Below are 27,099 nucleotides of genomic sequence, written 5' to 3' on the forward strand. Positions count from 1 at the left end.
TAATTACATTGCAAGGCCCTGAGTTAGCAAAATTGCAAAATACTTCATCATTTAGTCCTGTATTGTGATTGAAGTTATTTAACTTTATTTCATGTCACTACTGTGAAACTTTGTAAGGATGGCTCCCACGTGATACAGCTAAAGCCATCCTGACCGGTTTAAACTATTTTGAATTTTCCATATTTGTAATTTGAAACTTGTGTTTTTTACTAGGGACTGAAGAAACCTTATAATCCTATACTTGGTGAGACTTTCCGTTGTTTGTGGATTCATCCCAGGACAAACAGCAAAACCTTTTATATTGCTGAACAGGTATTAGAAATGTGTTTTACAGAAACAAAACGTATTATTGGGATATTTTTAGAAGCTACTGGAATATTTTTATAGAAAATACTAAGTCAGTAAACTCACTATTGATTAGCCTTTATTAATGAACATTTAGTAATCATTTTTCCTTTTAGTACTGAGTACTAGTAAATACCATATTCAAAAATGTTGCTATTAGAGTCATAAAATTCTGTAACCAAAAATAATTTTTTCCTCCCCAACCACCCATTTGCCAAAATTCTTCAGTATTTCTCCAGTTCCTAAATCAAGCCTGTATCCATTTGTGTGGCATTCAAGGACTTCCATATCTTTTAAAACTTACCTCAAATTACATGCATTTCTGAGTCAAATCTGTCTATTCACAATTGGGTAACTCAATATTACACTTCTTTCTTTGTGTAATATTTTTAAATTGAATTTTCCCATCCCAATAATACTTCTCAGCTGTTCTTCATCTACATAAGCCCTGACCTCCTCATCTTTCATGATCCAGATGACTACAGCTCCCAGTGATTTCTCTCCTCTCAAATTTCTCTATTATTTTTTGTGATTGTTCATTAAGCTGTTATTTTAACACTTATATTAACTTCGTGTAGAATATTTCCCCAATGAATTGTTAGCTTTTTGAATGTATACAGCTCCATAATACATCTCTTTATTGTACACATAGTAGACAGTCAGAAAATATTTATTTTTAATCTTTCATTAATTTAAATTTATGAACATCTGTATTCATGATTGTTAATCTTCCTCTCATCCTAACAAACCTGAGGAATATGACATTATCTTAAAATAATAATGGATCCTTATGATAATAATCACCACTTGGACTGTAAGGAAGATGAGGAGACCATGAGGCATTTAAAAATCTTCCTCTTTCTTAGAAATTTTAATATACCCCTCAGATTGAAACCACTTATCTGTATTAATTTTTAATATGTTAAAATGATTATTACATTTTAATTCACTATAATGCTTGAGAAGAGTTTGATTTAAGCTTTGTCTCATTTCAGAAAACAAGATATTATTATTATTAGATATCTAAAGTAACGTACTTGTCAAAGTTTGGTTAGTTTCCTACACCTATTCATAATTTATGTGAAGAATAGCCACTGTGTTAGTTACTAGTTTCTGTATAACAAATTACTGCAAAAACTTAATGGCTTAAAGCAGCATTTATTATCTCATACAGTGAAGTTCAGGAATCTGGAGGCTCCTTAGCTGGGTGGTTCTGGCTCAGGGTCTCTAATGTGGTTGCATTCAAGATGTCATCCAGTTTTGCAATCCTCTGAAGGCTTAACTAGGCTGGAACTTGAATTCTACTTTCAAGCTCATCACATGGCTTTTGACAATAGGACTTAATTGCTCACCACTTGGGCTTGTCCATTGGGTTGTTCACAATACGCAAGCTGGCTTATTAGAGTTAGTGATCTGAGAGAAACACATCAAGATGGATGCTGCATTATAATCTAATTTCAGAATGACATACTATCCCTTCCACATAAACCAACTTTGGTACAGTGTAAGACAAGCCCACCTTAATGGTGTGAATACCAGGAGGTGAGGTCCCTTGGGAAACATCTTAGAGATGGATTAGTATAATCAATATTTAATTTTTACTTACTAAATTTTTGTTCTTTATTAATAAGAGTATACTTTTAAGATTTGAATTTTTTATAATACTGTAATAATGTACTTACTATATTCTATGTTTTCGCCTGTGTTCAATAGGTGTCCCATCACCCACCAATATCTGCCTTTTATGTTAGTAACCGAAAGGATGGATTTTGCCTTAGTGGTAGTATCCTGGCTAAGTCCAAGTTCTATGGTGAGTTTCCTCTTGTCTTAAGAGGCAGCCTTTTCTGAAAGGTAGTATTTTTCAGTGAACTTTTATTTAGGTGATGTCTTGAGATGTTTTCAGTAAGGAATTTTTATGTCATTTTAGGCATCATCTTTACCTGGATATAGACTTTTCTTTTATAGTGTCTTCTTTTGTCCATTCATAAATAGTGGTATGACGCATTTTATATAAGTATATACCCCATATGTGTAAATTTATCACAAACTCCATTTATTAAAAAACAGAATAATGATTGCCCACTATGTAGCCCTTTTAGTACATTATGTATTTCTTCATCTTAATGTACCTGAGAAATCGGTTTTTCTGTTTTAGTCTTTGACTAGAGAGAGATAGAATCCAAGTGCAATTAGAATACTTGGTCCATTGTCAGTTAGTAATAACATTTAGCCTTACACCCAAAAGCATACCAGTAAAAGCTTTTGTTAAATACAAGGGGGAATAGAAATAAAGTTATAGTAAGAAACCTTAATCCAAAAACTGACAATCTGAAATAAATCATGACCATAACTATGCACCCGTAAAAAATCTGTAACCTTAAATGTTTTTATTTGGTTTTTAAAATTAATTCTAAATGGAGAAAAATCAGTAAGTAAATTTTAACTGAAGAATTTTAAACTTGAAAGAAAAAATAATCATGGTAAAATAGGGAAGATACAATATGTCAACCAAAAGCAATCTTTGGTTACCTGAGAAGGTGGAGAACCATAGGTGAGTCTGTAACATGGAATACTGGCTGTGGTTTTTCATCTAGGAACTTGATGTATGCCTTTATTTTTCTTCAAGATGTCTTTTATTTCCCTTAATGTTAATTTTATTTGAGTTTGTTTTATTTTGTTTTTGCCTCATTTTATATTGTTTGTTTCAAAGGGTGATTGCTTTCTTCTGAAGGTTACATATATTTGTTATTTCCTTCCCATTGCACCTTCCTTTCATCCACACCCTTACTCTGACTATAGCCTAAATAGCTTATAACCAAAAAGAACACTATCAACCACCTTACCATAATTGATATTTCTAAAACATTACAGTCAACAATTATAGCATACACATTATTTCAGATACATGTATAGTGTTTTTTACTGGTCTAGACCATGTGTTTGACCACAAAACAACTCAATAAATTTCAAAAGACTTAAAATTATATAGAGTATATTCTGCAACTTCAGTGAAATAGAATTAGATATAAATGATGAGATTTCAAGATAAATTCAAAATATTTAGAAATTAAATAACACATTTCTAAATAATTCATGGGCCAAAGAAGAAATCACAAGAGAAATAATTAAGTATTTTAAATGATATGGTAATGAAAATATAACATTAAAATTCATGTGATATAGCAAAAGCAGTATGTTTAGAGGGAAATTTATAATTTTTAAGTTAGAAAAGGGCAAAGATCTAAATCAGTGATCTGAGCTTTACCTTACAAAATTAGAAAAAGCTAACTGAACTTAAAGTAAGCAGAAGAAAGAAAATAATGAAGGGTGTACGTCAGTGTAGAAAGTGGAAAGACGATACAGAAAATCCTAGGAATCTGAGAGTTGGTTTTAGATTGTTAAAAAAAGAATACACATCAGAAGTAAATGAGCAGAATCGCTGTTGTTCCTTTAGAGTCAGAAGTGATGATAAGGAAATACTATGGAATTTTATGCCAGGAAATTTGACAGGTTAGAATGATACAGGCAAATCCCTTGAAAAACACAAAATTCCAAAACTGACTCAAGAAAGAATATAAAAATGTGTACGAAATTGAATTAGTAACATAAAATCTTCCTTCAAAGACATCCTCAGGGCCAGATACCTTGAGTTCATCTATTTAAGGAAGAAAATATAAATTTTATCCAACCTTTTACAGAAAATAGGAAAGGAAAGTACACTTCACAACTTATTTTATAAGGCTGGCATTGTTCAATTTCCCAAAACCAGACATTGGAAGAAAACTATAAATCAGTATCTCTTTAATATACTTGTAAAAATCCCTAACAAATTAGTAACAAATCAATATTATAAAGGATAATATTTGAACACATAAAAGGATATATAAAAAGAATACGTATGAGTATCATCAATATATTAAAAGAATATCATAATCAAGTGGGGTTTATCTCAGGAATACAAGGTAGGCATGTCATTTGAAGATCAATGTAATTCATATTAATAGAGTAAAGGAAAACTGTGTCATTTTAAGAAATGTAGGAAAAGCATTTTACAAAATTCAGTGCCCATTCACAATAAAATTACAACAAATTAGGACTAAATTAAAGGTACTTATGAAAAATATATAGCCAACTTCATACTCCTAAGGTGGTAACTGAATAGTTTTTACCTAAGATCAGGAGAAAGGTAAGGATGTTCACACTCACTACTTCTGTATAAAGTTGTATTAGAAGTTTTAGCCAGTGTGGTAGGCAAGTTCAAAAGCATACAGGTTAGCCCTGACCGGTGTGGCCCACTTAGTTGGGTGTTGTCCAGCAAAGTGAAAGGTTGCTGGTTGGGTTCCCAGTTGGGACACATGCCTGGGTTGCTGGTTCATCCCCTGCTTGGGGCACATATGTGAGGTTACCAATTAATGTTTCTTCCTCCCATCAATGTTTTTCTCCCTCTCCCTTACCCCTCCTCCTCTCTCTAATTATAGATAAATAAATGAATAAATAAATAAATAAATAAAATTTTTAAAGAGGCATACAAATTAGAAAGGAAAAAGTTAAGCCATATACCTGCTCTGTATAGAAAATTCTTAAAAATATATCAAAAACTACTAAAACTATTAAGTAAATTTAGTAAGGTTGCAGAATACAAGGTTAGAATACAAAAATCAATTGTACAAAATGAACACTTGCAGAAAGAAATTTAAAAAACAACTTTTATTAAAATAGTTAATGAAAGATGTGAGACCTATACACTGATAACCACAAAACATTGCTGAAGAAAATTAAAGAAGGCTTACATAACTGTAGAGATAAACTAAAATTTTTAATATTGTTAAAATAGCCTAAACTGTTGACACAAAAGCATGGATGAATCTAAAAACCATTTTGCTAATTGAAAGAAGTCAAACACAATAAAGTACGTATTTTGTGGTGCCATCCATACAAAACTCGAGAATAGGTAAAACTATAGTGATAGAAACCAGACTAGTGTTTTCTTGGGGATAGAGGAAAGCATTGCCTCTCAAGGAGCAAGCAGAAATCTTTGGGGGTTATGGAAAATTCTGTGTCTTGATTGTGGTTGTGGTAGTTATATGACTGTATACAGTTGTCAAGGCCATCAAAATGAACACTTAAAATGGCTCACTTATTATATATAATTTGTTACACTGCAATAAAATTGGTGATGGGGGAGGAATACATATGGGAGAAAAGGCTAAAAGAAAACACCCTGAAATTTTGTCATTACTCTCACAGGTTATGCGTATTTTTATTTTTCTAAGTACCTATAACATTATTATGTCAAAAGTACTTAAAAGCTTGGGACTTAAATAATGTGACTTACAGAAGAAAAAATGTTTTCATTCAAAAATGGGCAAATTAAGCTATACAGTGAAATAGTGTTTTATTGCATGTCCTAACTGTTTAGGATTTTTCTTAAGAGCCTCATGTGACTAACATAAATGAGCATATAAGTATACTTTTTTTTAAATCCTCACCTGAGGACATGTTTATTGATTTTAGGGAGAGAGACAGACAGGCAGGCAGACATCGATGTGAGAGAAAAACATCTCCCTGTTGTCTCCTGTACATCCCCCAACCAGGAATCAAGCCCACAAGCTTGTGCCATGACCAGGAATCAGGCCATTAGTCTTTTGGTGTACAGGATGATGCTCCAATCAGTTGAGCCACCCGGCCAGGGCACAAAACTATGCTTTTAAAAGTACTTATTTTATAAGAATGGAAATATGAATCAAACATGTTCTGGATATAAGATAACAAATGTATGTTTGGGCACATTGAGATTGAGACATTTTTATTTTTAAGACATACCATGTAGATATTTTGTAGGTATCCTAAATATATTTCATTTGTTTTGAATTAGTTGAATTAATTTTTTGAAATTTAACAAACATTTATTTCAGGGAACTCATTATCTGCAATATTAGATGGAGAAGCACGATTGACTTTCTTGAATAGAGGTGAAGATTATGTAATGACAATGCCATATGCTCATTGTAAAGGTAAATAGTTTCCATACTTGAGTGAGATATTCCTAAAACCTTCTTTTTAAATAAATGTATACAGCTATAATTTGTTATGTTTTGAGATTGAAGAAGTCAGTCTTTTGTTTTAAAGCATCCTTGTTTTACCGATACTTAATACTATTGCTGTCATCTGAGTATTTCTGTGGTTAATTAATTAATCTACACTGGACTTTTTGTGACACATACTAATTACAGTAATGGAATTTCATTTGCCTTAAATTCAGGTTTTAAAAATTTGATGAAACTACCCATTATTTCAGAATCCTTGAAAGTGATTTTCATCTTCTTGTACTACCACTTTTTAAAATTTTAATTTATTGCTTTTCAGTTTATCACCTTAAAATTTTTTCTCATCCTTATTTAGAAATTTCTTTAGTGTATTATGATTCTCCCCTCTCCCATTATTTAGGATACAGATATGGGTATTAAAATAAATTTTCAACAATCCAGACACCCAACTAGTCCATGCACTTTATGTTTATAAATTCAGTCATTCTAGCAACCCTTATAAAGTAGGTTATATTATTCCTATTTTATGGACAATGAAAATGAGGCACAAAGAGGTTACTTGGCATGATATTGCACACCTAGGATGTGGTAGAGTCAAGATTCTGCAATCTGCACTATTGTGTTATAGGGCATCCACTCAGGTTGGTCATTGTCTGTATCCTCCTTCCCAACCCATTTCTTAAAAATAACTGTTTTTGCTAATTATCCTCTATTTTAGGAACAGATTTGTGAAAACATAGAATTTATTTAATATGACCGCATTTCACAGATGAGAAAACTGGTAGGGTTAAGAATCTTATCCAAGGCCAAACCAGATATTAATAAGAATGCTGAGACTAAATTCTAGGCTTATCAACTCCCATCTACTGTACCATGAATCAACCTAGTACTAAGTACAAGAATGGCCAACTTGTGGGCTAAGGCTAGATAATCCTTAGAGCTTCATGTGTTTCTTGAGATAGACATGAAGTGAAATATCTGAAATTATGAATTGAATTGATAAATATATTTTCAAATTTTGTGTCATTGGAAATAAATAAAATTATACCCAATACCATACCCAACTAGCAACAGGGGAAAATTTTTTCATAGTATTGTCCTTATTCCATGGAAAAAAAAAGTGATTATAACCATTTGTGAATGAGCATAGGAAATAATGATTATTTTTTACCCTGTGTATTTTCTAAGATGTGTTCCCCAAGTCACTAGTGTCACAAATAGTCTTACAAAATAAGAGTTCTGTAGCTGAGTAAGTATGAGAAGCATTGCATAGTTTGTTCTCCTCTTGGAAATGAACATTGTGCATCTGCATATTACGAGTGTCTTAACAGCTTGTCCCAGGAACAGATACACACACATAATTTTTAACTTTGTCCAACTCAGAATTTCCCCAGCTTTTAGCCACAGAACCTATCTAGGGGGATTTATCTGTTTGTCTTATACAGTTGGTTCTTGCTATTTGCAGTAGTTGTCTTCTATAAAGTCACCACAAACCCTGAATTAATGAATACTGAACCATTGATCCTAGGAGAAACACTTCTGGTGAGCTTCTTGTCACATTTTTATCAACCAGTCAACCCATAGCCTTGTTTCTGTTTAAAGATGCCTTAATATATACTATTGATTCATTAACATACTATTGAACTAACAGTCAACAGCACTATAACTCATGTCAGAACTGAGCTTTAACACATAGTTTCTCTATGAGGTACATTACGTCACAGCCTTCCATGCTTAGGAACACTAGACAGCACTTCAGCACTACATTTGGGGGCCATTTTAAACAGTAAAATCACCAACAAAAATGTGAAAAATGGCACTAATTGTACTGCAAAAAGTATACCTATTACCATCTGAGAGATGAAACAACAAGGTAGAATATCACCTTATTCAACCTAAGCTGAGAGTATGCACATTGGACAACTCAAAATTTCGCCAGTCTGCCCATGCCCATGAATGACTTCAAAAATGCTGTGGGTGGTGGTTTGGGGATTACTAATGTACAGGGTCCAGCAGAAGTAAGGCCTGCTTGAGTCTGGTTGGTAGGGTAATAATATGGGTGTGATATTTATAGTTTTAATTAGAACATTTCACCTAAAATGTCATGTGGTGTACTTGAGTGTGATATTGTTATGTTATAGAATTACATGCTTATGATTTTGTAATAAAAGATTTTGTAATAAAAAGGGGGTGTTTTTTGTTCCAGATCCTGTATTTGAGTATGTAAATTTGCAGATACAGAATCTACAAATAATGTAGCTTAATTATTATCTATTTAAATTCTACAGGACTAACTTTATATGTATATTATAGATTGTTATTGAGAGGGGTAAAAGATCCTTGCATTATTAGTTTCTCCTAGAAGGAAATTAGATTTTAAAGTTCTGCTTGTTATTAGCCAGTGTCTCTCTTCAGCCTTTTATCAAAATTGTTTTTTTTTTTCTTTAGGAATTCTTTATGGCACAATGACACTGGAGCTTGGTGGAACAGTCAATATTACATGTCAAAAAACTGGATATAGTGCAATACTTGAATTTAAACTAAAGGTTAGTAGAGAATGATAGAAGGTATCACCTAATTAAAGAGGAGCTGTGCTATAAATATTGAACTTAGAACACAGTTTAGTTTTTAATTAAAGACTAAATATAAGGACACAGAATTCATGAAAGGGTAGACTTGGGGGATCCAAATCAATAAATAGCCATTTTTCATTCTTAAATTTTAATTAATAAAATGGGTGGCATGAGATCTAAGAAGTAAATGGATAGAAATTTTTCAGTGGTTGAGCTATAGCAGTGTACACTGAGACAGAGTTGTGTTAGTTACTATTTCTGCCTAACAGTTTACTGTTTGAAACTCAGTTTGAAAACAACCATTTTCTGATCCCTAGGGGTTCTGTGGGCTGGGAATTTGGACAGGACATATTGGTAATGGCTAATCTCTGCTACATAATGCCTGGGGCCTCAGTGAGGAAGACTTGCAGGCTACCAGTGACTCTTCATTTGAGGCCTGGAATCATCTGAAGTCTCATCATTTAGTGACATGTCTGGTGCCTGGTTGAGGTGACTAACAGACTAGGACTGCTAATCTGAACACCTGTATACATGGCCTTTCCATGTAGCCTGGCTTTCTCACAGCATGGCAACTTCAAGGCATCAGACTAACTACTTACCAGCTTAGGGTTCCAAGTGCAAGTGTCCTTTGAGCAAAGTGGAAGCTGCATTACCATCCATGACCTTGCCTCAGAAGTCAACACATATCACTTTCACCATCCTATATTAGTTAACCAGTTATAAACCTACCCAAATTCAAGGGGAAGGAATGTAGACTCCATTTCTCAGTGGAGGATGGCAAGATATCATTGAGGAAGAGCATGTGGGCTGGAGCAGGGAGGGTAGATATGCATGAGACAAACTTTGGAAAATCCTGTCTGCCTTAGAGTGAAAGGGAAATTTAAGACCTTTCACAGTTCAGTGGTTGGTATAAGATAGTACATTATGTTCAGATAAAAATATTTCTATGAACTATTTAATATTTATTATTAGCTCCCATGTTGATATCCAGCTGATCAGGAACTTTTCTCTAATAAGGACCTCTTTTAAGTATTATTATTAGATGCAGTGTCATTTGTTTGATTTTTTCATTTTAGCAAATATTTGTATGGTGATAATAATACTTGAAAATCATACTAAAGAGGTCTTATGACACATTTAAGGATTAGATTGGAGCACCAAAATTTTGTGACTGAGGAAAAATATCAGTAATACAGCATAGTAACTCAAAGTGTTATTCTTCTAATTTTATTTTTTGGAGGGATTTTAGCTTGAGTATTATTTTACTGTTTTATTTTGAAGGAGGAGGTGTTCTCTCTTTTCATAGATTAGTTAAATCCTTTAGGTTTACTGAGTTATTCTTGCTTCATACATTGCAACATTGATAGAATGCACTCCTGAGTCACATGAAAGCACAGGACTCCAGTCAGTTCCACCAGTGTGATCATTTTCAATATGTTTATTTGAACTTCACATAGTCTTTTTTTTAACCTATTTTTTCCATAACAACAAACTCAAATTTCTTTTTATTGAACATTTATAGCTAAAATTTGAGTTAGTATTTCACCATTTCTTCCTTCAAAAGCACTGTTACTATGCAGTTACTTTTTCTGTTTTTTTCTCCTACACTGTATCTAAATATAAGTTAAAAGCAAAATGTTTATTTAGCATTTTCTCTTTTAAAAGCCATTTCTAGGTAGTAGTGACTGTGTTAACCAAATATCAGGGAAACTTAAACTGGGAAAAGAAGTCTTAGCTACTTTGGAAGGCCATTGGGTAAGTATTTTTATGTTTTATCTTAACAAAAGGATTTTATTCTATGGAAAAAATTAACAGTCACATTTTATAAACTCACCCCATTGGTGAAATCATCAATGGGGTGAGTTTATAAACTTCATCAAGTGGTGAAGTCACATTTTATTTACCCTAAGCTTCAGCTTAACAAACATTTTTGTGTTGCTCTGTTAACAGTACCTAGTTGTAGGTAATGTGTTACATTTCCAAAACTTTAAATCAGCAAAACCAGCTAACACTTATGTATCACTTACTATATATACTGTATTGTTTAAAAATGTTCCTTATATTAACTCATTTAATATTTAATATAATGACTGTATGTGGTGGGTACTGTTATTGTCCCCATTTTACAGAGGACACAGTTTCAAAAATTTGCTGAAATTAAGCAATGGAGTGAGGCACTCTGGCTCTAGGGCTGTGCTGTTATTACAGCATTATACTGCCTGGCACCTAGAAGGGAGGGGTGTTTCCAATTAGCATCATATTTCTTTATCAGGAACATGGGAAGGCTATAGTGGTATGTGAGAGCAATGGCTTTTAGTTATTTCTCTGTTGACCTAAATTCACAACTGTGGAATTTTGTTAAGAGAAGCTTAAATAAAAAGGATCACATCATGTTAATGCCTAAAAGCATTCTCACTGTGGACACTGAATATAGCATTTTATGCATTATAATCAGAAAATTATAAGAAATATAAGAAAAACTGGATCTAGAAACTTAACTAAAGGTCACATACCTTCTGTAATTTTTAAAATTAACTTCTATCTGAATATCATATGGCAAAAAGATAAAAATTTTCTTAAATGACATTTTGACATTGTGCTCAAGTTTTTAATCCTGAACAAGGCTCTTTCATGTTTTTCTATATATATTGAATGTGTAAATAGTTACCTGCATCTCCTTGTAGTTGCAGCAAACACTGTGATCCACTTTGGCAATTCAGAGATGGTTGGGAGGCTTTGCATAGATGTTTGAAATTTGCATATTAAGTAAAACTTGCAAATCTCACAAACTTCCTGTATATTCAGTCAAATTTTAAAATTCTAGTATGACATATTTAATCCTAGTATTTTTCTAAAAGAGACAAAAGATTTGGGGCTTTTAGAAAAGTACTAGTTATATTTGTTTTTTAAAATGTGTTTAGCTGTGGGATTAAGTATCAGGAAGTAGTAGTAGTATTATAGTAGTAACTATATAACACCCTTGTAAATAAAGATAATTTACTACATTAATGTTTAATTTTTTAAATACAGGATAGTGAAGTTTTTATTAATGACAAAAAGACTGATAATTCAGAGATTTTCTGGAATCCAACACCAGACATTAAGCAACGGAGATTAATAAGGCATACTGTAAAATTTGAAGAGCAGGGAGAATTTGAATCAGAGAAGTAAGTATACCGTTTTTCAGCTAATTTTATGATGACTCTGAGTATTTTTTTAAAACCTCAAAAGTGTGGTCACTTTTCTCTGCCTTCAGTCATATTTTAATTCAGCAAAATAGTTTTTGTGAGATATGACAGGGTTCTGTTTTAGTTTATATGAATATCAAAGAAATTTAATACAAATCATGCTACATTTTTGCAGTTCAAAGTCAAAACTTTTTCCTTTTTATTCTTATCTGCACTAGTATTCTTATCTGGGCTAGTAAAATAAAATAAAAAGAATTTCTAGTTTATCTGAATACAATTATGGGACTAATTAATGATTCTTGGGTTTTATTTAGTAGCTGTTTTCTAATCTGGGTAAGTCATATAGAACTCTAGTTGAAAGACGTGGCACAAAAGTCTACTTTTGTTTCATTATTCTAAAGTACATGAATAATGCCAGTGGACATGCAGGCTTCAAGAGGACTTGTATTAGTTGGATAATAATTAAGGCCATGTTTCTGCTCTTAAAGTCATAAAATCTTTGCTACATCTGTAATACTTTTGAACCAAATATATTTGCATACACATTGTCCAGTTTTATTCTTACTATATTTCTTTGTGTTAGGAGAAGGGAGCATCTGTGTATAAGACACTATGCTAGGTACTTTATATACATTATACAGTCAAGTCCTTTCTACAGGCTGCCATATGCATTGTCATTCTCTCTAGTTGGATTCAAATGTTTGTGTAATTACACTCAAAATTAAGTTGTCAAAGATGAAAGAATATGTATGGACCAGTTCTGAAATTCTGTTTCAGCTGTAACCACATAATGCTCTTCACTCAGAGTAAAGCTTTGCCAAGACATACAATAACTTTTGAGATGTGAACCTAATTTAACATATTGTAAAGATAAAGAAAACAAGTCTTAGACAGAATAAGTAACTTAAGTCCACTAGCCAAGAAGTGGCAGATCTAGGATTCAACTCAAGTCTGTCTAATTGCAAAGCCTTTTTTGTTCTTTCAGTCCCAACATGCTATCTTCCCAGATTAGTGGAGTATACATGTTACACTTTTGTTTATCTGATATAAAACTAAACCTTAGTAGGAGAAAGGATTTTTACTTCAGGGTTTTTTGTGGGGGTTTTTTTTGTTTTTTGTTGTTGTTGTTGTTGCTGTTTTTGTTGTTGTTGTCAAATCAGCAGCCTTAACACTGGCTGCACACTAAAATCACCTGAGAGACATTTTTAAAAAAACAATTGGGCCTACTCCCAGAGATTCTGATTTTAACAGTTCCCTGATAATTCCTACATTCAAGATTGAGAAACATGGCATTACGATATTGGATCATTGATGCCAGTGGATCTTAAATAGTATGTATAAGAATTATCTGGGGAGTTTATTAAGAATTTAGATTCTGGAGCCTTTATTACATTCCTGTCACCTTGGGCCAGCTCTCCTCATTGCCATGTGTTTAAAAACCCATGTAATAAATTTCTGTTGCCAAGACAAGAATTAGTCTCCACTCTGTCACTATACTCAAGGACCACATTTCTATATCTGCACTCATTTGTGAGCATTTCAGTGTAAGCTTTGTCAGCGACAAAAACCCACTTCTGTATCATTTTCTCTCAAGGAGAATTAAACCTATTTAATGTAGATTTGACTTTCTGTTTCTTTTTTATACTATTTCTGTACATGTATTAGACTCTGGCAACGAGTAACTCGAGCCATAAATGCGAAAGACCAAACAGAAGCTACTCAAGAGAAGTGTATTTTAGAGGAAGCTCAAAGACAATCTGCCAGAGATCGGAAAACAAAAAATGAAGAGTGGGCTTGCAAGTTATTTGAACTTGATCCACTCACGGGAGAATGGCATTACAAGTTTGCAGAGTAAGTAATTATCAGCATAGTTTGTTAGTTTGTTGCCTTTATTTCTGGAATGTTTATTGTTAGTTTTTTATAGGCCATGTATGTATATATATATATAAAAATTAGTGTGAGATTTAAACTTGATGTCCTGTTACAGAACAAACAAGGGGGGCCTGGGATGATATACTATTATTGAAAAAAAAAAAAGCCCCCAGGTCCGTCATGTCCGCCGCCAGGGGAAAGATGTCTCTCAATGCCAGAGATTCATGAAAAGGAAAGAAAATGTTTATTTAATGCTATACTAACTTAAAGTAGTGACCTAATGTCTTTATCAAAAAATCCTAAAGTCCCTAAAAACACCCACAAACACACAGTCCCTCTTTCCTTCCCCCTTTGCCCAGTCCAGAGTACCATATCTCAGGAAAGGAAATAGAAGTCCATGGCTCAGGCAGTCCTCTGGTTCTTCTCAGTTAGTAATCCCTCTCAACTGGGAGACCTCCCTGGGTTCCTGGCACCCTTGGCTGAGTCGCCAGGATCTCTGCTAAAACCAGGTGGTGGTTCCCCCTTCTAAAGCTGTGGGGGTCCCCACTCTGGCACAGGCACGTGGTCCTCTCTTTCAGGGCCACGGGAAGGGAGAGTCCCCACTCTGCCAAAACTGCATGGTTCTCTCCTCCAGGGCTGCCGTGTGGTTCTCCCTCTCTCAGGACTGCAGGAGTCTCTACTCCGTCAAGTCCACGTGGTTCTCCTCCAATGGCTGCCGTGTCTGGGTTTAAATCCTCCGCGCCAATCTTCTTCTGCAGCCCCATTTCCGACTCCTCCTACACTCGGGCACACTTGCCCTCAATCTGCTGTCTTCTCCAGCTTTTCTGGTCGCCATCGTGGGTCTGGGCAGGTGTGACCCCATGTCATGGAGCCAGTCTTCTCCCAGCTCCCACGCAGGCGCTGTAACTCAGGGACCTGCCTCCCAGGTCCCTTCTTGGGGGGAAGGTCCCTTTCCATCACCCTGGCCTTGAGCATGGCCATAGCTATTTAGCGTATCTAAGTGACCAGCCAAAGGCTATATGTATGCTAAATGACCATGCCATGGATTAGCTGCAAAGCTGCCCTGCATGTTCTTGCTCTGTGTGCCCCTTCCCCCAACTCATACCTGTGGGGGAAGGGGTGAAGACACCTTAAAATCTCCTGGACACCTTGAGTTCTGGACCCCATTTCAAATGCCTATTTGGGGTCCCCCCTCTTGGCTGCACCCTGTAACAGTCCCATTTATTGTAAATTTGACTTCATGATAGTAGTTAGCCTATAAAATAAGCTGAGGATCAGAATATTATATATGACTAATCTTAATCTTACAGCTCTGTTTATAATTACTAAAGAAAATCTAATTGAACCCTTGAAAAAGTTTTTGAGTGTTTTGTTTAGTCATTAAACAAATGGTGTTTTTTTAACTTCCGTAGTACTCGACCATGGGACCCCCTTAATGATATGGTACAGTTCGAAAAAGATGGTGTTATCCAGACCAAAGTGAAACATCGCACTCCAATGGTATGTAACAAAAAAGTATCTAAATCTGCTAGAAATATAATGTTTTACATCCTTACCAGGATCTTTGGCCACCAGCACTTAAAATTTAGTTTCAAAATTTAAGATTTGGGATCAGCAAATGGCAGAGCAGGCAGTTCCAAGCTCTTACTCCCCTCCCCCTCTCTCCCCCAAAAAAGCAAGCAGAAACTGTCAGAATCAAATTTCCCAGAATTCTGGAAAGCATTTAGAGGTTTGCAGTAATTAAGTGACACTGAATCAAGAAAGAAGTGACTTCAAAGCTGTAGGAAAGCTTTATGGCATTTTTATGTACCCTGACCCCATTCCCTTCCTGATGATGCAGTAGCATTTGAAGGCTTCCTACATTCTCAGTGTGAGTCTTGGTTCCAGAAGGAGAGCAGACCTTATAAATTGTTCTATACATTTATTATAACCTGTCTGGGGGCTACCTGAAAGATTTATGCAGGGCCCACATCTCTGGTTCATCTAATTCAGAGCTCAGCTAGAGAGGCTGCAGGCAATGCATGGAAGTACTGTTAGCCAGACTAACAAACAGCAGACACCCAGGGCAGAAGATTATCTTTGAAACATACAATAGATGATGTAAGGCCCAGGAACAAAAGCAGAGGACAGATCCTTAGGCAAACTAGAGCACTGAAAAAGCCCATGTGTTTGGGGAAATTTATAAAGCCATGCAAATGTCCAAGGCAGGATATTTATATTCAGAAAAAGACCTGAAAAAATTCTAAGCTTTAATCTCAGGCTAATGCCTAGTCTCATTGCAAACCTAGTTAATAGCATTGGAGTGCTCCTGCATAGAGTCAGTTTGCTAAGACCAGGAGAGTATTTTGTTTGTTTATTTTTGTGTTCTGCTTTTATTTGTTTACCTCTTAATGTTCAAGGAAATCTGTCAAAATACTGACTTAGCCCGGCTAAGGAACAGAGACTTCAGGTACTATGCACAACAAGGAATACAGGTATTTTCAAAATTAGTTCGGGTAATTCACTAAACAAATTCAACAATCCAGAAAACAGCAAACCCTGGCAAATTTTATTTCCAGAGTTATCATATTATAATAAGTAGATGTCCAAATTTCAACAAAGAATTACAAAGCATACAAAGAAACAAGAAAGTATGATTCATTAAACGGAACAAAACTAATTGACAGAAACCATTCCATATTAAATCCAAGCATCAAATTTACCAGAAGAAGACTTTTTATTTTTAAATTATTGTTCAGTTACAGTTGTCCCCATTTTTCCCCCATTGCTCTCCCCTGCCCTGTCCAACCCCTGCTCCCAAAAACAATCCCCTCTCCATTGTCTTTGTCCATAGGCCCTTTGTACACATTCCCCTTCTTTCCCTTATTGTCCCCTTCCCCTCTCCCTTCAGGTCCCTGTCAGTTTGTTGTTTATTTCCATGTTTCTGCTTCTTTTGTCTCATTTGTTTGTTTTCTTTATCAGGTTCCACTTACAGGTGAGATCATATGGTATCTGTCTCTCACTGCCTTGCTTACTTCACTTAGCATAATAACTCTCCAGTTCCATCCATGCTGTCATGAAGAGTAGGAGTTCCTTCTTTCTTTCTGCTGCATAGTATTCCATTGTGTAAATGTAAATTTTCTGATGCACTCATTTACTGAGGGGCACTTAGGCTGTTTCTAGCACTTGGCTACTGTAAATAACACTGCTATAAACATAGGTGTGCATAGGTTCTTTTGAATTGGTGTTTCAAGATTCTTAGGGTATAATGCCAGCAGTGGAATCACTGAATCAGTAGGCAGTTGTATTTTTAGATTTTTAAGGAATTCCACGGTGGCACCAGTCTGCATTCCCACTGACACTGTAGTAGGGGTGTAAACAAATTGTCAATTCCACTACATCTTAGCCAGTGGAGAAGTTGGAGGCCATAACTTCCCCAATATTTTTTCTCATGATAGTGTTACTTAGGCCTGTTTAACACCAGGGAAATTAGGTTGTGATCAATAAACTAAGGGTCTTATTGTACATTCAGAGATTGTTTACCCTCTAAGCCCCTCTTGGACTGTCACAGGGATTTGAAGAATCCCTTTTCTCCTCAACCTCACCAGCATTTGTTTATTGATTTGTAATGATGGCCATTCTCACTGGTTTGAAGAATGGTATCTCATTGTGGTTTTAATTTGCATCTCTCTGATGGCTAGTGATGCTGAGCATCCTTTCATATGTCTCTGGGCCCTCTGTATATCCTTGGAGAAGTGTCTGCTCAGGTCCTTTGCCTGCTTTTTAATTAGATTGTTTGTCTTCCTTATGTGAGTCCTGTGAGTTCTTTTTATATTTTGGATATCAAATCCTTGTCCAAGGTGTCATTGGCAAATAAGTTTTCCCATATGGTTGGTTCCCTTTTTATTTGCTGATGTTTTCTTTAGCCGTGTAGAAGCTTTTTAATTTGATATAGTCCCATTTGTTTATTCTTTCTTTTATGTCCCTTGCCCTAGGGGACATATCAGTGAAAATATTGCTATATGGGATATCAAAAATTTTCCTGTCTGTGTTCTCCTCTAAGAATTTTGTGGTATCGTTATTTATATTTAAGTCTTTTATCCACCTTGAATTTATTTTTTTGTATGGTACAAGTTGGTGGCCTAGTTTCATTCTTTTGCATGTACCTGTCCAGATCTGCCAATACCATTTAATGAAGAGGATATTTTTACTCCATTTTACGTGCCAGCCCCCTTCATCAAATATTAATTGACCATAGGTAGAGACAGGGTTTATTTCTGAGCTCTCTATTCTGTTCCATTGATCTATGTGTCTGTTCTTATACCAATACCAGACTGTTTTGATTACTGTGGCCTTGTAGTGTATTTTGGTATCAGGCATTGTGATCCCTCTTACTTTGTACTTCTTTCTCAAAATTGCTGAGGCTATTCAAAGTCATTTGTCATTCCATATAAATTTTTGAATTATTTCTTCTATATCTGTAAAATATATCATTGGTATTTGAGGAGAGATTGCACTGAATCTATAAATTGCTTTGGGTAGTATGGACATTTTAATTATGTGAATTCTTCCACTCCATGAACACAGTATATGCTTCCATTTATTTGTGTCTTCTTTAATTTCTTTCTTCAGTGTTGTGTAGTTTTCTGAGTATAGGTCTTTTACCTCCTTGGTTAAGTTTATTCCTAAGTACTTTTATTTTTCTGGTTGCTATAATAAACAGAATTTTTTTCCTAATATCTGTTTCTGATATTTCATTGTTTGTGTACAAAAATGCCTTTGATTTCTGAATATTGACTTTTTATCCTGCCATTTTGTGAAATTCACTTATTAGGTCAAGTAGTTTTTTGGTGGAGTCTGTAGAGTTTTCTGTGTACACTATCATGTCGTCTGCAAACAATGACAGTTTTATTTCCTCCTTTCCAACTTGGATGCCTTTTATTTCTTTTTCTTGCCTGATTGCTGTGACAAGACTTCCAGTAATATGTTGAATAGAAGGCATGAAAGCAGACATCCTGGTGTTGTTTCTGATCTTAGTGGGAAAACTTTGTTTTTGCCTGTTGAGTATGATGTTGGCTATAGGTTTCTTGTATCTGGCCATTATTATTGTGAGGTATGCTCCCTCTACTCCCTCCACTTTGCTGAGTGTTTTCATCATAAATAGGTGCTGTACCTTATCAAATGCTTTTTCTGCATCTGTTGATGTGATTGTGTGATTTTTGTCTTACCTTCTGTTTATGTGATGTATTACATTTATTGATTTGCAAATATTGTACCACCCTTGGATCCCTGGGATGAATCCCACTTGATCATGGTGTATGGTTTTTATAATGTATTGCTGGATACAAGATGCTATCTATTATGCTATCTACGAGAGAATCATTGTTGGTTGAAAGACATACATAGAGTAAAATGAAAGGATGGAAAAAGTTATTCCAGCCCTGGCTGGCATAGCTCAGTGGATTGAGCGCGGGCTGGGAACCAAAGTGTCCCAGGTTTGATTCCCAGCCAGGGTACATTCCTGGGTTGCAGGCCATAACCCCCAGCAACCGCACATTGATGCCTGTCTGTCTGTCTGTCTGTCTCTCTCTCCCTCCCACCCTTCCCTCTCTAAAAATAAATAAATAAAATCTTTAAAAAAAAAGTTATTCCATACAAAAAGTAACCAAAGACAAGCTGGGATGTCTATACTAATATTAGACAAAATGAACTTTAAGTCAAAAACTGTTACAAGAGACAAAGAAGGATGTTATTTATTGAAAAAAGAGTCAATTTTTCATATGTTCAAAAGAACATATAACTATCTATGTACAAATTAATGAAGCCCCAAAATATGTGATTCAAACATTGGGGAAAGGTTTATAGGAGTGTGGGAAGGGTTTATAAAGCCTTAAAATATATATAAATAATAAAATAAATATAATGCTGCTACTTTGCAGATTTCCACCTATCACAGGGGTCTCTGGAACATAACTCCCGAGATAGGTGAGGGATCACTGTAGACAGAAGATCAACCCGTATTGTATGGGCTTGACCCATACAATAAATCAACTAGGCCTACCAAACATATGTAGAATAGTCTACCCAACAACAGCAGAATATACATTCTTGTCAAGTGCACATGAAACATTCTCCAGTATAGACCATATGTTAAGTTATATTACATGTCTCAGTACATTTTCAATAGATTGAAACATCCAAAGTATTTTTAGCCACAGTGAAATGAAGCTAGAAATCAATAACAGAAGGAAAACAGAGAAATTTACAAATATGTGGAAATTGGCACATCCTAACCAATTAATCACATTAGAAATCAGAAGTGAAATTAGTAAACACTTAAATGAATGAAAACAAAAACATAACCCACCAAAACTTACAAGATGCAGCAAAGGCAGTGCTCCAAGTGAAATATATAGCTATGAATGCCTACATTCAAAAAAGAAAGAGCTGAAGCTAATATCTTAATGTAATAATGGGAAACTAGGGGGAAAAAAAGAAAACTATACCCAAAGCTAGCAGAATGAAATTTAGAACAGAGGTAAGCAAACTAAAGCATAGTAAAACAAGAGAGAATGAATAAAGCTAAAAGTTGTTTCTTTGAAAAGGTCAACAAAATTGACAGGCCTTTAGCTAGACTAAGAAAAAAAAGAGTGAAGACACAAATAACTAAAATCAGAAATGAAAGTGGGGCCATTATAACTGACCTTACAGAAATAAAAAGAATTATGAGAGAATAATATGAATGATTTCATACCAACAAATTAACAGAGATGAAATGGACAAATTCGTAAAAACACCTCTGTTGCATAAACTGGCTCAGAAAGATAGAGAAATTTTCAACAGACCTATAACAAGTTAAAAAATTGAATCACTAATCAAAAAACCTCAAAACAGCCCTGACTGATATAGCTCATTGGGTTTGGCATCACCCAGCAAACCAAAAGGTTGGCCATTTGGTTCCCCACTGGGGCACATGGTTGTGGGCCACGCCCCCAGTTGGTACACAAGAGGCAACTGATCGATGTTTCTCTTGCACATCAATGTTTCCCTCTCTTTCTCCCTCTCTCTAAAAATAAATAAATAAAACCTTGGGGGCAGGGGGTGGGGGGGGAAACCCTCCAAACAAAGTAAAGCCCAGTCCCAGATGGCTTCACTGGTAAATTCTACAAACATTTAAAAAAACACACACACCAATCCTTCTTAAATTCTTCCAAAAAATAGAAGGGGTAGGAAACTTTATATCTTCTACTAACCCATCTCTTAACTCATTCTATTAGCCCAACATTACCCTAATAGCAAAGCCATATAGAAATATCACCAAAAAAAGAAAATTACAGACAACCAAAATCACTTATAATATAAATATTAAAAATCCTCCACAAGGTACTATCAAATCAAATCCAGTAACGTATTAAAAAGATTATATACCATGACCAAGTGGGATTTATCTGAGGAATGCAAATATGGCTTAATATAAGAAAATTATTTTTTTAAGATTTTATTTATTTATTTTTAGAGAGAGAAGGGAGGGAGAAAGAGAGAGAGAAACATCAATATGCGGTTGCTGGGGGTCATGGCCTGCAACTCAGGCATGTACCCTGGCTGGGAATCGAACCTGTGACACTTTGGTTTGCAGCCCGTACTCAATCCACTGAGCTACGCCAGCCAGGGCAGAAAATTATTTTTTAATTTAAATTATTTTATTGTTCAATTATAGTTGTCTGTATTTTCTCCCTACCCCTTTCCCCCACCCACTCCAAACCCACCTCCCTCCCTTGCTTCCACCCCCCCCCCCCTTGGTTTTCTCCATGTGTCCTTTATAGTAGTTCCTGAAAACCCTTCTCCTCTACTGTCCCTTCCCCCTTCCCCTCTGGCTATTATTAGATTGTTCTTAATTTCAATGACTCTGATTATTTTGTTTGCTTTTTTCTTTTGTTGATTATGTTCCAGTTAAAGGTGAGATCATATGGTATTTGTCTCTCACCACCTGGCTTATTTCAAATAAGTGAAATATAAGAAAATTAATCAGTATAATACATCATATTAATAGAATGAAGGGATATATCACATGCTCATTTCACTTGCAATAGAAAAACCATTTAACAAAATGCAACGCCCTAAAATATATATCAGAATACTCAACAGTGAAAGACTAAAAACTTTTTCCCTAAGATCAGAAATGGAACAGGCATGCCCACTTTAACCACTGCTACTTTGTACTGTAAGTTTTAGCCATAGAAATTAGACAAGAAAGAAAAAAGGCATCCAAATTGGAAATAAAGAAATAACAGTGCCTTAATTCACAGATGATATGATTCTATATGTAGAATTCCCAAAGTATCCATATAAGAAAGCTATTAGATGAACAAATTTAGCAAAGTTGCAGGGTGTAAGATGAATATAAAAATCAGTTGTTTCTCTGTAACCTGCACTGGACAATTCCAAAAGGAAATTAAGAAAGCAGTTTAATTTACAGTATCACCTAAAAGAATAAAATACCTAGTAATAAATTTAACCAAGGAGGCAAAAGACTTGTACACTGAAAATTATCAAATATTGCTGAAGAAAATAAAGAAGAACTACATAAATGGAAAGACACTCTATGTTCTTAGGTAGGAAAACTTAGTATTGCTTAGATGTCAGTACTAGCCAAAGAAATCTGCAGATTCAATGCTCTCTATATAAAAATTACAACAGCTCTCTTTTTGCCAAAATGGAGAAGCCAGTCCTCAAATTCATATGTAATTACAAGGGGCCCTCATAGCCAAAACAATCTTGAAGAAGAAGAACAAAGTTGGGAGACTCATACTTCTAGTTTGAAAGTTTTCTACACTTCAGTGATCAAAACAGTGTGTTACTGACCTATAGACAGACATATAAACCAACAGAATAGATCTGAGAGTCTAGATATAAACCCATATCTATGATCAGTTGATTTCTGACAAAGTTGCCAGGTCTGCTCAGTGAGAAATGAATAGTCTCTTTCACAAATGGTGTTAGGACATTTGGATTACCGCATCCAAAAGGAAGTTGGACCCCATGCCATAAACAAAAATTAACTTCAAGTGGATCTACAACCTAAAATAAGAACTAAAACCATAAACCTCTTAAAAGAAAATAGGGCAGCTCTTCATGATCTTGTTTTTGACAATGGATTCTTACATATGTTACTAAAAACGCATAGAACAACAAAAAATAGATAAATGGGACTTCATCAAAACTCAATACTTTTGTGCCTCAAAGGACATTATCAAAGTGAAAGACAACCTACAGAATATTTGCAAATCATTTTTCTGATAAGGGTTTAGTATCCAGGATATATAAAGAACTACTTAGCAACAAAAGACAACATAATTTAAAATAAGCAAAAGATTTGAATAGACATTTCTTCAAAGAAGATATACAGAAGGCCAACAGCACATGAAATGATGCTCATTATTAGTCATGAGGGAAATACAAATCAAAACCACAATGGGGTCAGGTACTATTTCACACCACTAAAATGGTAATCATTTGAAAATGAAAATAAGTGTTGATAAGGATGTGGAGAAATTAGAACCCTCTGTATACTGCTGGCGGGAATATAAAATGGTGCCACTCCTGTGAAAAATAATTTGGTGGTCCCTCAAAAGCTAAATATAGATTTGACATGTGACTCCAGTTCAACTACAAAAAAAATTAAAAACAGAAACACAAATATTGTATGATTCTACATATGGTATCAAATATAAGATAGGCAAATTCATAGAAAGATGGGAGCTTACTACAGACTGAGGGAAGGAGAAATTGTGAATGTACCTAATACTACTGAATTGTACACTTAAAAATTATTAAGTGGCAAAACCTATATGTATACACATATACATACATGTCACAATTTAGAAATTCAAAAAATACTTAAGTTTTGTTTCTTTAACAACACTAATTAGAGGCACACAGGGCATCTGTATTTACTCATGAACGTAGAGTTTATGATCACAATAAATTTCTGTATATCAAAAGTTAGATTGCTGACTCCTCTTGTCATTTGAAATAGTTTCTCATCATTCACCAATCTTCAGTATGAACCTACTTGAAGGATGTGGATTTGGATTCTAAATGTTACAGAATTTTAAGTCTCCATCACATGAGAAGGAGGACACAGTGTAGGCTGAATACATAGCCTGCCTAATTATTTATTTTCTATAATAAAATTATAAAAATTACATTTTTATTTTAAGCACATGAATGATATTTTACAAAATTATTTCAAGGAATAGGTAATAAGAGGTAGTTCCTGTGAAGAACAGAAAATAGGTAAGAACAGAATTAAAGGCATATGACCACTGGTTTCCTGTTTTTCTAAGCGTGTAAGTTATGTTGCCCTTTTGATTCTAGTTTTCTTACATTTGGGTTTTTAAATGTAAGATTTATTTCCAAAATTGCAAACTTATTTATAAAATAAAGTATAAAATTTATTATTCTAAGGAAAATTTAGTCCTAGTTGATGGTTTGACATGCTTTTGTTCATGTGCTCAGATGCTTTTAGTAAGTTCAAATCATGCTCTGCAAAATAATAGTGTAATTTACTATTAGATGCCTTCTGCATTATCCAGATATTAATAAAAGGAGATAATTTTGTTGGAAACCCAACATCATTCAGTGGAAATTTTATAATGTTAGGAATAAGGTGTAAGTATAATTAAAAAAACACTATTATTTAACCTTCAACTAGAGGTACTCTCATACAGTTAGAAAAGGGGAGTTCTATATTTATATTTGTGTTTACATTAAAATGTCTCTTGAAGGATATATGAACAACTAGCAGTGAATATCTACTTAGTAGGGGTGGGGAGGCTGAATGGACAGGGATCAGGAGTGAGAGGGAAATGATATAAAAAACATACAATCTTCATTTGGTATTTGTGCCAAATTAATATTTTCTGTTAAAGTTAAATAAAATACTTTGACTATGTATGTATTTTATCTTATTTATTAAATTTAATTAGACTATTTCATCTTTGTTTTTATGTCTGTGTATTATGCTTTTGAACAGATAGTTTTGACAGTTGTACATTGGTCTTTAATTATAAAGGCCAGGTTCACATAATAGCATAATTTTTTTTTCAGGTTAGTGTCCCCAAAATGAAACATAAGCCAACCAGACAACAGAAGAAAGTGGCAAAAGGCTATTCATCCCCAGAACCTGATATCCAGGACTCATCTGGAAGTGAAGGTAAAAATATTATTGCAGATTATTCACTAAAGGAATCTAAATTTTTAAAGGATATTACTATGTTATGCTTGATAGATGAAAATTGGTTTTTTCTGTTGACTTAAGAAGATAGGTAAAAGTTTTGGTGGGGGCAGGAATGGTGTGCCAAAAAAAAAATCCCTATTTTAGATTATAGATCAATTGCAAAACCAAGCCACAGGTAAGGCACAGGGTATGAAAAAAGGGGAAATATGCAAATCAAGAACCACACTGTAGTGTGGCTCTTATACTTTGTTAGCTTCTGAAAAGTTGTTGATGGCTTTGTAGATTCAATGCATGAAATGTTTTTTGAGCTTTGAGCTTAGTTCCATGCTTCAAAAAAGTTTATCATTCTCAGAATAAATTATTGTAGTATTCAGAAATCATAGACAAGTTAAAATGTAACTGTATCAAAATTAGGGACCAAATTAACTAGTGTGCCATCCTTGTTCAAGTCAAATAATGTGTAAACCGTGTTGAACTACATTGAGATATAATCAAGAAAGGATTAAGGTAAAATCTGAGACACTTGGAGAAAAAGTTTTTCTTTAAAGGCATAGTCTCTAAGCTCACACTACACTGGAGAGCTCATTTTTACAGAGAACACTAGAGGTAAATAAATGATAAATGCCAGGAAATCAGTAGAAGGAAAGTAGCTAAGAGTTAAAAGGCAAGGTAGCTGAATTAAGTCTGAGAGAGTGTTCTTAGAAGGACTCTGATGAATTTATAATGAGTTACAGTACAACGTTCTAGGCTTGAGAAATGCAGGTAGAAGATAAGCTACTGGAATAAAGAGAAATAAACTGAATAAAGGTTTAAAAGCAGGATTTACATGGCACCCATGTGCTAGAAGGCAGTATTTGTTACACTGTTATTCCTGTTTTAGTAAGAAGGAAACTAAGACACAGGCTGACCTGCCTAAAGCCATATGTCCTATAAGGCAATGTGTATGTAATATAGGCAGATATTTTGGCTCTTTACTTCACTCTCTTATCCCGCCACTATATTACCTGACATTTATTGAGTATTTAATATGTGCCAAACTGGAACTTAAACATAGCTTACTACAACCATATGAAGTTTGTATGTTATTAGCCCTATTTTACAAATGAGAAAATTGAGACCTGGAGAGAGGTTGATATCTGAACAAAAACAGAAAGAAAGGAGAAGATACACAAGGGGAATTGGGGGGAAAAAAAACAATATAATTTCCAGGATAACAATAAAAATTTGTAGATGAGATATCAAAAGCAATTGGAAAGGTGCAGGGATGACCAACCTTTTGGTGTCTCTGGGCCACACTGCAAGAACAAGAGTTGTCTTGGACCACACATTAAATAAACAAACACAAATGAGAACTGATGCAAAATTATGCAAAAAAAAAAAAAGGTCCGTGAATAATTTTTGTGATATCTGCCACCACAGATAAGCAAAAACTCCCTCACATGTCGCTTATGGCTCGCAGGTTGGACACCCTAAAGTCTAGGTGACTAGGGGAATAAAGATAACATTAACAATGAACATAAAACTGAAATTGTGGCTCAAAAAGCTGACTTCCCCAGATGTAGGGAAATGGGCAAGAGACTGAAGAGGGTACTACCTTTCCCAAATTAATAGTATCTGTTTCAATGAACTATTTTTGTCTGTTTTAATTAGTTAAAAAATAAAACTGATACCATCCAAAATCTAACTAATTCATGGTTACTTTAAATATATCTATAGTGTTCTAGTTTTGGAAGGATATGGTTGAAACTTCAAAAATGCAGAGTATTCATATTATTATGTTAATCTTTAAATCATAAAAATGAGGCCTGGGGAAATTTGTATTACATGAGAATCATTAAGCTGAAATGTCGATTTTT

The 27,099-nt window shown here is 34.5% G+C and overlaps 1 protein-coding gene across 11 annotated transcripts in view; it reads left to right on the top strand.

The window, feature by feature from the left end:
* The window catches only part of OSBPL8 (oxysterol binding protein like 8), a 170,806-nt gene that overhangs the window by 138,008 nt on the left and 5,699 nt on the right, over window positions 1-27,099 (top strand). For all 11 annotated transcript variants that reach the window (XM_028503692.2, XM_028503691.2, XM_028503694.2 and 8 more), the window contains 9 exons: window positions 214-312; window positions 2,059-2,155; window positions 6,261-6,359; window positions 8,841-8,938; window positions 10,631-10,720; window positions 11,996-12,132; window positions 13,819-14,004; window positions 15,438-15,525; window positions 25,114-25,219. In XM_028503692.2, coding sequence (XP_028359493.1) covers window positions 214-312; window positions 2,059-2,155; window positions 6,261-6,359; window positions 8,841-8,938; window positions 10,631-10,720; window positions 11,996-12,132; window positions 13,819-14,004; window positions 15,438-15,525; window positions 25,114-25,219 — 1,000 coding nt within the window. The remainder of the gene's footprint in view (window positions 1-213; window positions 313-2,058; window positions 2,156-6,260; window positions 6,360-8,840; window positions 8,939-10,630; window positions 10,721-11,995; window positions 12,133-13,818; window positions 14,005-15,437; window positions 15,526-25,113; window positions 25,220-27,099) is intronic.

The sequence above is a fragment of the Phyllostomus discolor genome, chromosome 2 (assembly GCF_004126475.2).
Source record: "Phyllostomus discolor isolate MPI-MPIP mPhyDis1 chromosome 2, mPhyDis1.pri.v3, whole genome shotgun sequence".
NCBI classification, from domain to species: domain Eukaryota; kingdom Metazoa; phylum Chordata; class Mammalia; order Chiroptera; family Phyllostomidae; genus Phyllostomus; species Phyllostomus discolor.